The 14,621-nt window shown below is 34.0% G+C and overlaps 1 protein-coding gene across 6 annotated transcripts in view; it reads left to right on the forward strand.

The window, feature by feature from the left end:
• ADAM18 (ADAM metallopeptidase domain 18) overlaps positions 1 to 14,621 on the forward strand; it is a 155,589-nt gene that overhangs the window by 120,972 nt on the left and 19,996 nt on the right. For 4 of the 6 annotated variants that reach the window (XM_054498862.2, XM_054498863.2, XM_054498865.2 and 1 more), the window contains one exon: positions 3,028 to 3,142. In XM_054498862.2, coding sequence (XP_054354837.2) covers positions 3,028 to 3,142 — 115 coding nt within the window. Of the gene's footprint in view, positions 1 to 3,027; positions 3,143 to 4,824; positions 5,044 to 14,621 lie in introns of those variants that run through there. The other 2 variants (XM_054498864.2, XM_054498866.2) reach the window with 1 other exon arrangement.

Raw genomic sequence — 14,621 nt, forward strand, 5'->3', positions numbered from 1 at the left:
TTTGAAAAAAATTATAAGATAAATAGACCACTAGCTATACTAACCAAGAAGATAAAAGAGAAGATTCAAATACACACAATCAGAAATGATAAAGGGGATATTACTACTGACTGCACAGAAATACGAGCAACCATCAGAGAATATTATAAACACCTCTATGCACATAAACTAGAGAATCCAGAAGAAATGGATAAATTCCTGGACACATACACTCTCCCAAGAATGAACAAAGAAGAAATTGAATCATTGAACAGACCAATAAAGCTCTGAAATTGAGGCAGTAATAAATAGCCTACCAACCAAAAAAAGCCCAGGACCAGATAGTTTCACAGGTGAATTCTATCTGAGGTACAAAGATGAGCTAGTACCATTACTACTGAAACTATTACAAAAAATTGGAAAGGAACTCCTCCCTAACTCATTCTATGAGGACAGCATCATCCTGATAGCAAAATCTGGCAGACACACAACAAAAAATGAAAATGTCAGGCCTATATCTTGCACGAACATCGATGCAAAAATCCTCCACAAAACACGGGCCAACTGAATTCAGAAGCACATCAAAAAGTTTATCCACCACAATCAAATAGTCTTCATCTCCAGGATGCAAGGTTGGTTCAACATATGGAAATCAATAAATGTGATTCATCACATAAACAGAGCTAAAGACAAAAAAGTCACAATTATCTCAAAAGATGCAGAAAAGGCTTTTGATAAAATTCAACATACTTTTAAATTTTTAATAAATCATTTTTAATGTTTTATCTTGCCATGAATTGCCCTAATACAAAGTAAATTCTATAATGTGACTATGTTTTGGCTGGGGGGACCCTAGTTACCTGGGAATTTAAACATTTGTTTATTTTTCCTTATTTGTCTATTTCTATGCCCAGCTTAAATAAAACCTATTTCTCCTTGCACATGCAGTTAAGGAGTGACCATTTTTGCGCTTGTACCTACCCTTTACCTTAAACCTCTAACATTTGTGGTTTTTTGGAAATTTTTGACTTGAAGTTCCTGATATTATAAGGGATTATATGGATTATGTTAATTCTGTTTTTAAAATTATGTTACAGTTAAAAGTATAATATATTTAGATTTGCTATCCTAGATCAAATGTTCTATCATGTCCTTGTACTTTCATTGGAGCGGTGGGGAACTGGAATAACACTTTGTGAAAATATAGAGAAAAATATATATGTGAGGAAAATGCATTTAGATATCTTGATATCAAAATGCAAAAATGATGGTCTTCCATATAAATGACACTTTTGTTTTTGAAGAATTATCATATTTTGGTTTACCTTCAAACTTTGAAACTCTGTTGTACTATACAGTTGCTTTTAGTCTTATCAGGGAAGAATCTGAAGCTATATTTAGTCTCTTTACACTGTACAGAATATCGTAAGGTTATCTTTTGTGTGTGTGTGTTCTTAGAATTATTGCCAGCAAGTGTCTAAGGTTTGTGCTTGTTTTTTTTTTTCTCTTTGAGAGCCAATTTTTACGTATTCTCCAAAATATCACATTTTTCTTCATTTTTTGTTAAAGTTGCTTTGCTCTGGCTGACTGTTTCTTTTAAAGTTAGCAAAATAAAATAATGAGATCCTTTGTTGTCTTCAGGTATTTAAATAAATGCAAATTAATTCAGAAGAGGATTACAGTTGTGGAATAAGTTAAAAAGATGCATAAGGCCAGATCACGCCTGTAATCCTAGCAATTTGAGAAGCTGATGCAGGAGGATTTGAGCCCAGGAGTTCAAGACCAGCCTGGGCAACAAAGCAAGACCCCATCTAAAAAAAATGCATATGTGATATTCTGATTCTAATATTAAAATACTGTGCACTAAATATTCAACAACAAAAACATGGATATATAAAATAGAATACTACTTCATGGAACTCAGGGCTATAATTCAAACTCACTTTATTGAAATCTCTTTTGATGTGTAGAAAAGAGGTAATCAATTTCAACATACTGTATAAACAATTTAGCAAAATGAGTATAAATGGACAGGACACAATATCTATAGGAAAATTACAGGGAATACTCACACTATTGAATATTATGAGTCTAATTTTTAAAATGTGCCTGTGATGTCTTTATATATACAGGTATGAGAAGAAGTTCATGGTGTATTGTTATGGATATTATTTGGCAAAAATCTATTAATGTGTATGTGTGTTTGTGGGTGTGAGTATATGTATTTATAAATGCATTTGATACATATGAATGAAACAACATCTTTAGCATTTGGAAATGGGACTTAAATAGTGGTTGAGGAATTTCAGTTCTATACACTTTTATTGTTTGAATTTTACAAAATATGTACTTGTTTTATTTTAAAATGAAAATACCAAACTGTTGAAATATTAATACAAAGGCATGAATAATACAGAAACATTGTCAAATGTTAACTTCTAGCAATGCAAGCTTATCATAAAGTTGTATTTGATTGTTGATTTATAATATTTGCTTTGCACATATGTTATTTTATTATGGAAAATATAATTACTTAAAAATAAAATACACATTATTGACCAATAATGTCAAGTATTGAAAAAGGGCTAGGATAAGGAATTAAAGTGGCCAAGTCAATTGATGTTTATTTTATCACAATACTTTGTATAGACATTGAAGTGCATGAATAGAAAATGTGCAAATAGTGACAAAAATGTTTCCAAATTACTAAATAAGATAACAGTCATTTAAAAAATTTAACCTCTCTGAACATGAAGACTACAACTTTATTAAATCTTATTTTTTAAAGATGATCAAGGAAGACATTAAAAATGCTTAGTGTATAGAGGCCAGAAATAAACTTTTATGTAGGTATTTTGCCATCTGGCCATTATGTTGTCAAAATTTTTACTACTTTTTCTAACCTATTTCTCATATTATATAGTCATAATAATCTTAAGAAAAAATAATTATTCTATGAAATTTAGGTATTTATATCAGATACAAAGACCTTATATCAGATACAAAGACTAAGATGACTCAAACTGTTTCTGTATTTTTCTGTTTCAGATATGTAATAATTTTGGTAATTGTCAATGCTTCCCTGGATATAAACCTCCAGATTGTAAATTCCAGTTTGGTTCCCCAGGGGGTAGTATTGATGATGGAAATTTTCAGAAATCTGGTAAGTGGAAGTTTGTTTTCTAAAGCAAAATAGAAGCTTGTTTTATATAAAGCTAATTAAACAAATCTAAGTTATCTTGAATGGTAGCTTCATCTACATTGCAGTAGTCCCTCCTTATTTGTGGGGGATACATTCTAAAACCCTCAGTGGATGCCTGAAACTGTAGATAGCGCCAAGCTCTAAATGTACTATGCTTTTTCCTACATATACATATCTATGATAAAGATTAATTCATCAATCAGGCTCAGTAACAGCAATGACTAACTGTCCTTCTATGTTTTATGCCACGGTGCCTCCTTTGCACTTTCATTACTGTAAGTTCTATTGGTCTTCTTCCAGAAGACTGTGGCAGCTGATTTTTCATCAGGAGACACAGGCTCTCCAGCAATTTTTCTGTTTTTCAGTCCAAACCTATTCCTGAATCTGTGTAACCATCTCTTACTTTCAATAAATGGCTCACTCATTTCAGGGAATTCCATGCTGAAGTATTTCTACAGGTTCAAATGTCTTCTGGTGCAACACGTTGCTGTCAATCAGAACACATTTTCTGTTCATGCCTTCTACTTACAAATGTAATGTCTTTTCTGTCTTAACTAAGCATTTATCATGCACTGCAGTCTTAACTTTTGTAGTTTGACATACATCAGCAAAACTGGTACAGATTTCTTTCTCCTTCTTTACAATTTTATGGACTGAAGATTTGTTTTAACCATAGATCTTAGCAATGAATAGTTTCCTTATTAAGGAAAATATGTGTGTATGTAAATTTTGTATGTATATTTTGTCAAATGTTGACATTTGTAAATATAAACATACATGTTTATTTAAATATTAAAATATTTATAAATATACACATTTGTAAGTATAGATATACATTTTTTATTACATATATTTGGAATATGTATGTATTAATATACTTTCCTTATGAAGTCAAGAGTATTCACGCTTTTCCTTAAGGAAAGAATTTTTGGCTTCTCTTTGGCATATACAAATTGATGGCCTCACTAATCTTGCCTTTTGGGATCATTATGAAGTAAAATAAGGGGGATTTGAACAAAGCACTGTAACGGCATAACAGTGAACCTGATAACCAAGATGGCAAAGTGACTAATGGACAGATAGTATATACAGCATGTATTCGTTGGACTTGGGAATGATTCAGGTCCTGGGTGAGACAGAAAGGAATAATGGGAGATTTCATCGTGCTACCCAGAACAGCAGGCAGTTTAAAACTTATGAATTGTTGATTTCTGGAATTTTTCATTTAATATTTTCGGACAGTGGTTGCCCATGATTGTTACTGTGCAACCAAAACTGTAGATAAGGGGAAGTGACTACTGTAATCTTACACAGTATTTATAATCAGATATTCTCAGAGATATTCAGCTTCAATTAACTCAAATAAGTTAGACCACAGTACTAATAAATTTCAACAAATGTCATTCAACAAAATTTTTAAAATTCACATATAGAATAATAAAAACTACACAAATGATTTTCATTCCATATTATTACAAACTCTGTAGGCTGTTAAAAAAACTGTACCATACAGTATTTATTCTCAATGAACTCTGGAAAAACATGGCAAAATATAAATGCAATTTTTTAAGAAATAATAGTAAATCAATCACATTTTGAGTGATGGCATAACATTTATGCTTTATTTGTTTCTATAAATGAAGGCAATATTGAAGCAGGATATTTCCCTGACCCCTTCTTGGGACCTGCGACAAGGGTGCCTCATTTGCACAACCTGCAGTTCTCAACTCCTTGCAGGAGGGAGCGTGTGAGTGAATGAGGCGGGAACTGAAGTGCATGAGCACTGGAACCAGCTGGCTGCTTCAGTACCAGCAGTGGCAAACTCCACTCACTGGGACCTGCTGTGTTCCAACCCTTGAAGGAGGGAGAACACAGGTGAGTGGGTGCAGGGGCCAATGTGAGCGCTTTTGACATTGGCAGGAGCAAACTCAGTGCGGGCCCTGTGGCTGCATCTGGAGAGGTTCCAGTGACCCTTGATGCTCCAGAGGGCATGTTACAGTGCTCCTTTAGCTCTGCCATTTGCTAACAACTTAAGTGTGAACAGCTCAGTGGGCCCTCTGCCTTTTCATGTGAGGTGGTTGCTCTCTGCCAGCGAGGGCAAAGAGCCAGTGTGACAGCCTTTTGCATCCACACTCATGGCTCCCAAGCTCTTGTCTAGTGTCCAGGAAAAATGAAGTCATGTGAGAAAATTGAAGTATGGTAAATGCAGGGGATTTACCAGCAAATTGAAGTATGGTAAATGCACTCTCAGTGGGAAGGGGAGCCGAAAAGGGGACGGGATGGGAAGGTAATCTTCCCTTGAAGTCCAGCCATCTCCGGCCAGATTCTTCTCTGAAGTTATGCCATCAAGCTGTCCTTCTGAAATCAAGCCACTTCTCTTCAATGTCAAGCCATAGTCCCTGATGTCCAGCTGCTTCTCCTTTCTGCCAGCTGAGTCTGGGGTCTTTATAGGCACAGGATGGGGGTGGAATAGGACCATGGGTGGTTTAGGAAAAGGCAACATTTAAGTGAGAAAACAGGGATATAAGTTCTCACTTTGGGCCTCAGTCTCAGGCTTTTCAGCTTGAGGGTCAGCCTTAGTTGGGGACCTGCCCTTTTCTGCCTAAAATTTCTCTGCCTCCTGTCCCTGTCAATATCATAGGCTACTTATTGATTCAATTATTCATTCATTCATACATTCCCTCCACAGACATGTTATTGAGTGTCTGGTGAGGCAATAAAATTGAGGTTCACATTTTATAAAGTCCACCCAGGCAGCAATGTGGTAAATAGGTGATGTGAGTCTTAATGAATGAAAATTGCTGGGAAAGCAGTAGCTTTAATTTTAAGGTCCCAAAATAAACAATAAAAGGAAAAATAAGTTGCTACATAATATCAATTTTTGTGAATAACAATGAATAAAGGCATGATGATCAATGTGTTTTATATATACACAGTTATAAAAATTTGCATGAAAAAATCAATGAACAGAGCATGAAAATACTGCATTTAAGATTGGATAGACAGAGGTTTAGTTATCTGTGGGAAAATTAATGTGACAATATCACTGCGTGTTTGATGCTGGTGTCATTAAGGGTATCGAGGAATGGTCATACTTAGTTTATAGGTTGTTTAGCTAATCAAAGTAACTCATGGGATGATACAATTGTGTAGAGTGAGATGAGATAAAAATACTGGAGATAACTTCTGTAAGCAACAGTGTTTCAGAAACATCTCTGAGATTATTAATAATCTCTGAAAAAGGAGATTAAAAGGAACAGCAATAAGGACTTCCTTTTTGGCTGTGACAGAATAATTCTAGAAAATTGTATGAGATATTTGTCAACAAGTAAACAATTCTGACATTTGAGAAAGGAAAAATAGATGAAATGAGTTACATGTTTCTAAGGCAATATAAATTTTTTTTGTATATATTTAATGGGTAATTCAGATAAAATTGAGAAAGAGAGAATGTACAGAAAAGACATTCGAAAAAATAATGACCCCAGATTTTCTCAACAAGTTGAAGAAAGTCAGTACTTGTATCCAAGAAGCTAAGTGAACCTCAGGCAAGTTAAATATAAGTAAACTTTTGTTCGTGAAAACTACTTATGTTAACAAGGCTGCAAGTCCAGGCTTTTTAACCTTAGACTGATTTCTTACCTTAGACTAGCCTGACCCAACTTTGTCAACATGGTAGTTCAACTAGGATGAAGCTATATTTGAAAGCCATTAGGTTTACTGCTTCAGGTTGGGGTGGGAGGAAAAAAGGAATTACTATATTTGTTGGAGTATTGTTGATTACACTGGCGATTATGTTGTCAGGAGAGCATGGAGGACTAACTGCCCTGCTAGGCTGATATAACAAGTATGTTTAGAACAAATAACAGACCAGAAAATAACTAGGAATTTAACAAGGAAATTCAAAATTACGTGGATATATGGAAAACTTAGAATGCCATATGCATGATTATTGCAAGATTCATGCGAGAAAATATCAAAGAAGATAATGAGCTGTCACGTGAGGCTAATTCCTAGGCTCAGTGAAAGTCTGGCTCAGTGTAAAAGGAGTGCTGCAGCACAGACTCAGCCTGCACTGAACAGAAGAGTTATTTTGTTTGTGTTTGTTTCCTTTGTTTTTTGGCTATGTACTTATTATTAGTGTTAAAAATTAACTCCTGTTTTTCAAAAAGTCACTGTCAAAACATTACCTGGACAAAAACTCTGGGAATCAGACTTCAGTGACTACAAAGCCAAAAAATACAGTCTTTGCAAAAAATAGCCTGGTAAGTCACTAAACGGATGAACTGATTAAGTCTTCGAAAATCAAGAAACTGGGAAACCCTGAGTAAGGTGGATGAGGAGATAATCAGAGTTTCCTTGTTATAACAGTCAAATAGCTAATTTTCAACAATGAAAATTCACAAGGCTTAAAAAGGAAAAGGAAAGCATGATCTATTCACAGGAACAAAATTAATTGACAGAAATCATCCCCGAGGAAGCTCAAAAATCAGACTTACAAAGGCTTTAAAATGTACTCAAACACCTAAAGGAAAACATGGACAAAGAACTAAAGAAAATCAAGAAAAACATGTATGGACAAAATGAGAATATCGATAGAGATAGAAATTACTAAATGGAACCGAACAAATTGTAGAGCTGAATAGTACAATAACTAAAATTAAAAATTCACTACAAGGGTTTAAAAGTGAATTTGGGAAGAGAGAAAAAAGAAGCAGTAAACTTGTAGGCAGAACAATTGAAATGGTTGAATCTGAGGACCAGAAAGCAAAAACAATGGAGAGATTTGATCAGGGCCCAAGAGACCTGAAGACCACTATCAAGTGGAACAACATTCTCATTTTGTGAGTACCATGTGGAGAGAATAATGAAAGAAAGAGAGAGAAGGACTATTTGAAGACATAATGCCCCAAAACTTTTAAAATTTTATGAAAATCATAAATATACAAATCCAAGAAGCTTAGTGAACTGCAAACAGGACAAATTCAGGGCACTAAACACTGGGGCAAGCATTAAAAGAAATTAAAAATGAAGTATAACATGGAATAATATAAAATGGTCAATTAAAATCCGAGAAGGCCAAAAAAAAAAAAAAAAAAACCAGTGGAAGATAAAAGATAAGAAAAGCAAGGGCAATAAGTAGCAAGGGCTAAAACAATAAAACAATAGATATTAATTCAAATATATCAATAATCACGTTCAATGTTAATATCCATCCCATAGACAGAACCAACAACAAAAACCACGTGATCATCTCAATAGATACAGAAAAGGCCTTCGATAAAATTCAACAGCCCTTCAGGCTAAAAACTCTCAATAAACTAGGTATTGATGGAACGTATCTCAAAATAAAAAGAGCTATTTATGAAAAATCCACAGCCAATATCATACTGAATGGGCAAAAATTGGAAGCATTCCCTTTGAAAACTGGCACAAGATAAGGATGCCCTCTCTCACCACTCCTAGTCAACATAGTGTTGGAAGTTCTGGTCAGGACAATCAGGCAAGATAAAGAAATAAAGGGTACTCAATTAGGGAAAGAGGAAGTCAAATTGTCCCTGTTTGCGATGACATGATTGTATATTTAGAAAACCCCATTGTCTCAGCCAAAAATCAGCCTTAAGCTGATAAGCAACTTCAGCAAAGTCTCAGGATACAAAATTAATATGCAAAAATCACAAGCATTCCCGTACACCAATAACAGACAAACAGAGAGCCAAATCATGAGTAAACTCCCATTCAGAATTGCTTCAAAGAGAATAAAATACCTAGGAGTCCAACTTACAAGGGATGTGAAGGACCTCTTCAAGGAGAACTACAAACCACTGCTCAATGAAATAAAAGGGGACAGAAACAAATGGAAGAACAGTCCATGCTCATGGATAGGAAGAATCAATATGGCCATACTGCCCAAAGTAATTTATAGATTCAATGCCATCCTCATCAAACTACCAATGACTTTCTTCACAGAATTGGAAAAAACTACTTTAAATTTCATATGGAATCAAAAAAGAGCCCACATTGCCAAGACAATTCTAAGCAAAATGAACAAAGCTGGAGGCATCACGCTACCTGACTTCAAACCATACTACAAGGTTGCAGTAACCAAAAGAGCATGGTACTGGTACCAACACAGATATATAGACCAATGGAACAGAACAGAGCCCTCAGAAATAACACCACACATCTGCAACCATCTGATCTTTGACAAATCTGACAAAAACAATAAATGGGGAAAGGATTCACTATTTAATAAATGGTGCTGGGAAAACTGGCTAGTCACATGTAGAAAGCTGAAACTGGATCCCTTCCTTACACCTTATGCAAAAATTAATTCAAAATGGATTAAATACTTCAATGTTAGACCTAAAACCATAAAAACCCCAGAAGAAAACCTATCCAATACCATTCAGGACATAGGCATGGGCAAGGACTTCATGACTAAAACACCAAAAACAATGCCAACAAAAGCCAAAATACACAAATTGGATCTAATTAAACTAAAGAGCTTCTGCATGGCAAAAGAAACTACCATCAGAGTGAACAGGCAACCTACAGAATGGGAGGAAATTTTTGCAATCTACATTTCTGACAAAGTGCTAATATCCAGAATCTACAAAGAACACAAACAAATTGACAAGAAAAAAACAAACAACCCCATCAAAAAGTGGGCAAAAGATATGAACAGACAATTCTCAAAAGAAGACATCTATGCAGCCAACAGACACATGAAAAAATGCTCATCATCACTGGCCGTAAGCGAAATGCAAATCAAAACTACAATGACATATCATCTCACGCCAGTTAGAATGGCAATCATTAAAAAGTCAGGAAACAACAGATGCTGGAGAGGATGTGGAGAAATAGAAAGCTTTTACACTGTTGGTGGGAGTGCAAATTAGTTCAACCATTGTGGAAGACAGTGTGGTGATTCCTCAAGGATCTAGAACTAGAATTACCATTTGACCCAGCCATCCCATTACTGGGTATATACCAGTAATACTGGTATTACTGGGTATAAAGGATTATAAATCATTCTACTATAAAGACACATGCACACGTATGTTTATTGCAGCACTATTCACAATAGCAAAGACTTGGAACCAACCCAAAAGTCCATCAATGATAGACTGGATTAAGAAACTGTGGCACATATACACCATGGAATACTATGCAGCCATAAAAAAGGATGAGTTCATGTCCTTTGCAGGGACATGGATAAAGCTGGAAACCATCATTCTGAGCAAACTACCACAAGGACAGAAAACCAAACACCGCATGTTCTCACTCATAGGTGGGAATTGAACAGTGAGATCACTTGGACACAGGGCGGGGAACATCACACACCGGGGCCTGTCAGGAGATGGGGACTGGGTGAGGGATAGCATTAGGAGAAATACCTAATGTAAATGATGAGTTGATGGGTGCAGCAAACGAACATGGCACATGTATACCTATGTATCAAACCTGCATGTTGTGCACATGTACCCTAGAACTTAAAGTATAATAATAATAAAAAGACAGAGACTGTCAGAGTATATTAGAAGAAATTTAATAAATAAGACCAAACTCTATGTTGTCTACAAGAAACACACTTTAAATGTAAAGACACAGGTAAATTAAAAGTAAAAAGTTGGAGAAAGATCTTTGTGTGTGTGTAACACCAGTATCAAAATAAATGAGACAAAATCTGATAGAACTTCTAGGACAAATAGAAAAAGCCACTATAAGAGTTGACTAGTCTAACTCCCTTCTATTACTAATTGACACATCAACATGTAGAAAATCAGTAAGTATAGTAAGTCCTCACTTAATTCCATCAAGTTCTTCAAAACTGTGACTTGAAGTGAAAGGACATACAATGAAACCATCTTTTCTCATCAATATTATAATGAAACATTGTTGAAAAAACAATTTTTTCTTTGAGGACCTGCTCATATTGTTTCACTTAAAGTTGCATTTTCCAAGAACTTGCAGACAGACAATATTAAATGAGAATTTACTGTGTATAATTGACCTTAATACCATGATCAGTCAACTTGATCTGGTTATATTTAGAGAATATTCCATACAATGAGAGCAGAATAAACATTATTCTCAAGACCACACAGAACATTCTCAATTGTAGATCAAATTCTTTGTCTTACGGTGTACCTTAACAAGTGTGAAGCAATGAAACCCTACTATGTATGTTCTGAGACCAAAATGAAATTGAACTAAAAATCAGTAACAAAAAGAGAACTGTAAAGCCCTAAAATACTTGGAGATTAAACAACAAACTCACAAATAACACACGGGTTAAAGTAGTCTCAAGAGAAATTTTAAAATAGTTTTGAACTAAATAAAAATGAAATACAACCTATCAAAATTTGTGGGACCTATCAAATGCAAAACTTACAGAAAAATGCACAGCACTGAATGCGTATATAATATCTAAAGTCAGAAATTTAAGCTTTTATCTTAGCAAACTAGGGAAAGAAGGTTAAAGTAAATCCAAAATAAACAAAGAAAAGAAAACAGTACAGTAAAAATCGATAAAATAGAAAAAAAAAAAAGCAAATCAATAAAGGAAAATCAATGAAAGACTGGTTCTTTGAAAACATCAATTATATTGATAAACCTCTGGCCATACCAAGAAAAATGGAAAAACGACATAACTTATTAGTATGAAAATGAAAGAAGGCTAACTGCTGATCAAATGAACATATAAGTGATAATATAGAAATATTGTGAATAACCCTATTTTCAAATATTTTATAATCTTTATAAAAAACAATCATTGAAAGACTCAATAAAACAAAACTCACACGAGATGAAACAGATAATTCTAATAGGCCTATACATACTAAAAGAATTAAACCAATAATTAAAAACCTTCCGTTAAATAAGCTATCAGGCCCAGATATAGCCACCGGTGAATGTAACCAAACATTTAAGTAAGAAATTACGCTAATTCTCTGCCATACCTTTGAGGAAATAGAAGCAGAGGTATGACTTCCTAACTCACTCGATAATGCCAGCATCTCCCCCAGTAGCAAAACCAGAAGACTTTACGAGCAAGGGAAACTACAGACCAATATCTCTCATCAATTTCTCATATTTTTTCAGATTTTGTGTCTCTCCTTTCATTCCTGATTTTATTTATTTGCATTTTCTCTCTCTCTTTTTTCTATGTAATGTTTTATCAATTTTGTTTGCCATTTTAAAAACACCTCTTAGTTTCACTGATTTTTGTTTGTTTGTTTTTCTGTTTTCCATTTCATTTATTTCTGCTCTAATACTTGCTATTTTTTTTCTTCTGCTAATTTTGGGCAAAGTTCATTTTTCTCGTTCTAGTTCTTTGAAGGGTAATGATAGGTTGTTTATTTGAAATCTTTCTCTCTCATTTTTTAAAATGCAAGTGTTAATCACCATGAACCTCCCTGTTAGTGCTGCTTTTGCTGCAGCCCATAATTTTTGGCATGTTGCATATTCATATTCATTTGTCTTGAGGTATTTGTTTCCATTTTGTTTTCTTCTCTGACACAAGGATTGTTCACTAGTGTTTTGTTTCATTCCCACATACTGTAAATTTTCAAGTTTTCCTTTTGCTATTGATTTTTACTTTCATCCCGTTGTGATCTGCGAAGATACTTATTCTGATTTCAATCTTCTTAAATTTGTTAACTTTTATTTTTATGATATAACATTTGATCTGTCCTGGAGAAAGAGCTGTGTGAACTTGAGAGCAACACACATTTTGCTGCTGTTGAGTGGAATATTTCGTGTATTTCGTCTATGTTAGGTCCATTTGGTGTTTAGTATGATTCAAACTCTGTTTTCTTATTGATCTTCTGTTGGGATATTCTATATATTATTGAACATGTGACATTGAAGTCTCCTACCATCATTGTATTGATATCTATTTCTCTGTTTAGTTCAGTCACTGTTTGCTTTATATACTTATGTGGTCAGATGTTGGGTGCTCAGATGTGATACCTTTCTGGTGCATTGACTCTTTTATCATAACATAAAGACTTTGTCTGTTGTGACACTTTTTGACAGTCTATTTTGTCTGATATAAGTCTGACCACTCCTGCTCCATTTTGGCTAGCGTTTACATGGAATATTTTTATTTATGTATGTATTTGCATGGATCATCGTGTATTTATTTGCTTTGATTCCTCTTTTTGTGTGTGTGAAATTTGTATAGTTGTGTATTGCGTGTCTGTGATTACATACTTGTGGCTCATGTAAAGTATCTTATAGTTATAAAGTTCATTTTAAGCTATTAACAATTTAAGCTCAATCACATAAAAAAAACTACACATTTACTCCCCCCTCCACTCTGTGTTATTGTTGTCACAATTCACTTCTATTCATATTGTGTATCTTTTAACGTATTTTTAGTTACAGTTATTTTTAATACTTTTGTCTTTTATCTTTTACAGTAAAATTAAAAGTGATTTACTCATCACCATTACAGCAACACTGTATTCTATTTTTGTCTCTATATTTATCTTTGCCAACAGTTTTATAATTTTTTATCCTATCATTTTGCTGTTCAGCATCTTTTCATTTCAACCGGAAGAACTCCCTTTAGAATTTTTTGGTAAGGTAAATCTATTGGTGATGGATTCCCTTAATTTTGGTATGTTTGAGAAAGTCTTTACAAAACAATGAGTTGGATTCTTATCTTACACCATACATAAAAATGGACTCAAAATGAATTAAAGAAAAACATGACCTATATATGTAAAACTCCTAGAAGAAAGCATGAGAGAAAAGATTCATTATATTGATCTTGGCAATGATTTCATTGTGGGACTATATCAAACTATATAAAGCTCTATACAGCAAATGAAACAATCAACAGAGTGAAACCTATTGAGTGGGAGAAAATATTTGCAAACCATATATCTGATAAAGAGTTAATATCCAAAATATATAAGAATATATAAGAATATATAAGACCTAATAGTAAAAACAAAGAACGAAATACCTTATAACTTGTTTAAAAAATGGGTTGACTTGAGTAGACATTGCTTCAAGAAAGCACACAAATGGCCAACAGGTATGTGAAAAAATATGCAAATAACACTAATCATCAAGGAAATAAAAATCAGAACCATGATGAGATATCACCTCATACCTGTCAGGATGACTATTATTTTTCAACAAATGAAGGATGTGAAGAACTTGGGACCCTTGCATACTGTTGGTAAGGATATAAAATGGTGCAGCTGTTATGAAAAACAGTATGGAGGTTCCTCAAAAATTGAAAATAGAACTGTCATATGATCCAGCCATCCCACTAATGGAGACATATTTAAAGAAATTAAAATTAGCATCCCAAAATTAACAATTTTGTATCCATCATAGCACTATTCACAATACTCAAGATGTGGAAACTACCTAAATGTCCATCAATAATGTGTGGATAAAGGAAGTATGGCATATA

This window comes from Pongo pygmaeus, chromosome 7, assembly GCF_028885625.2.
Source record: "Pongo pygmaeus isolate AG05252 chromosome 7, NHGRI_mPonPyg2-v2.0_pri, whole genome shotgun sequence".
Lineage (NCBI taxonomy): Eukaryota > Metazoa > Chordata > Mammalia > Primates > Hominidae > Pongo > Pongo pygmaeus.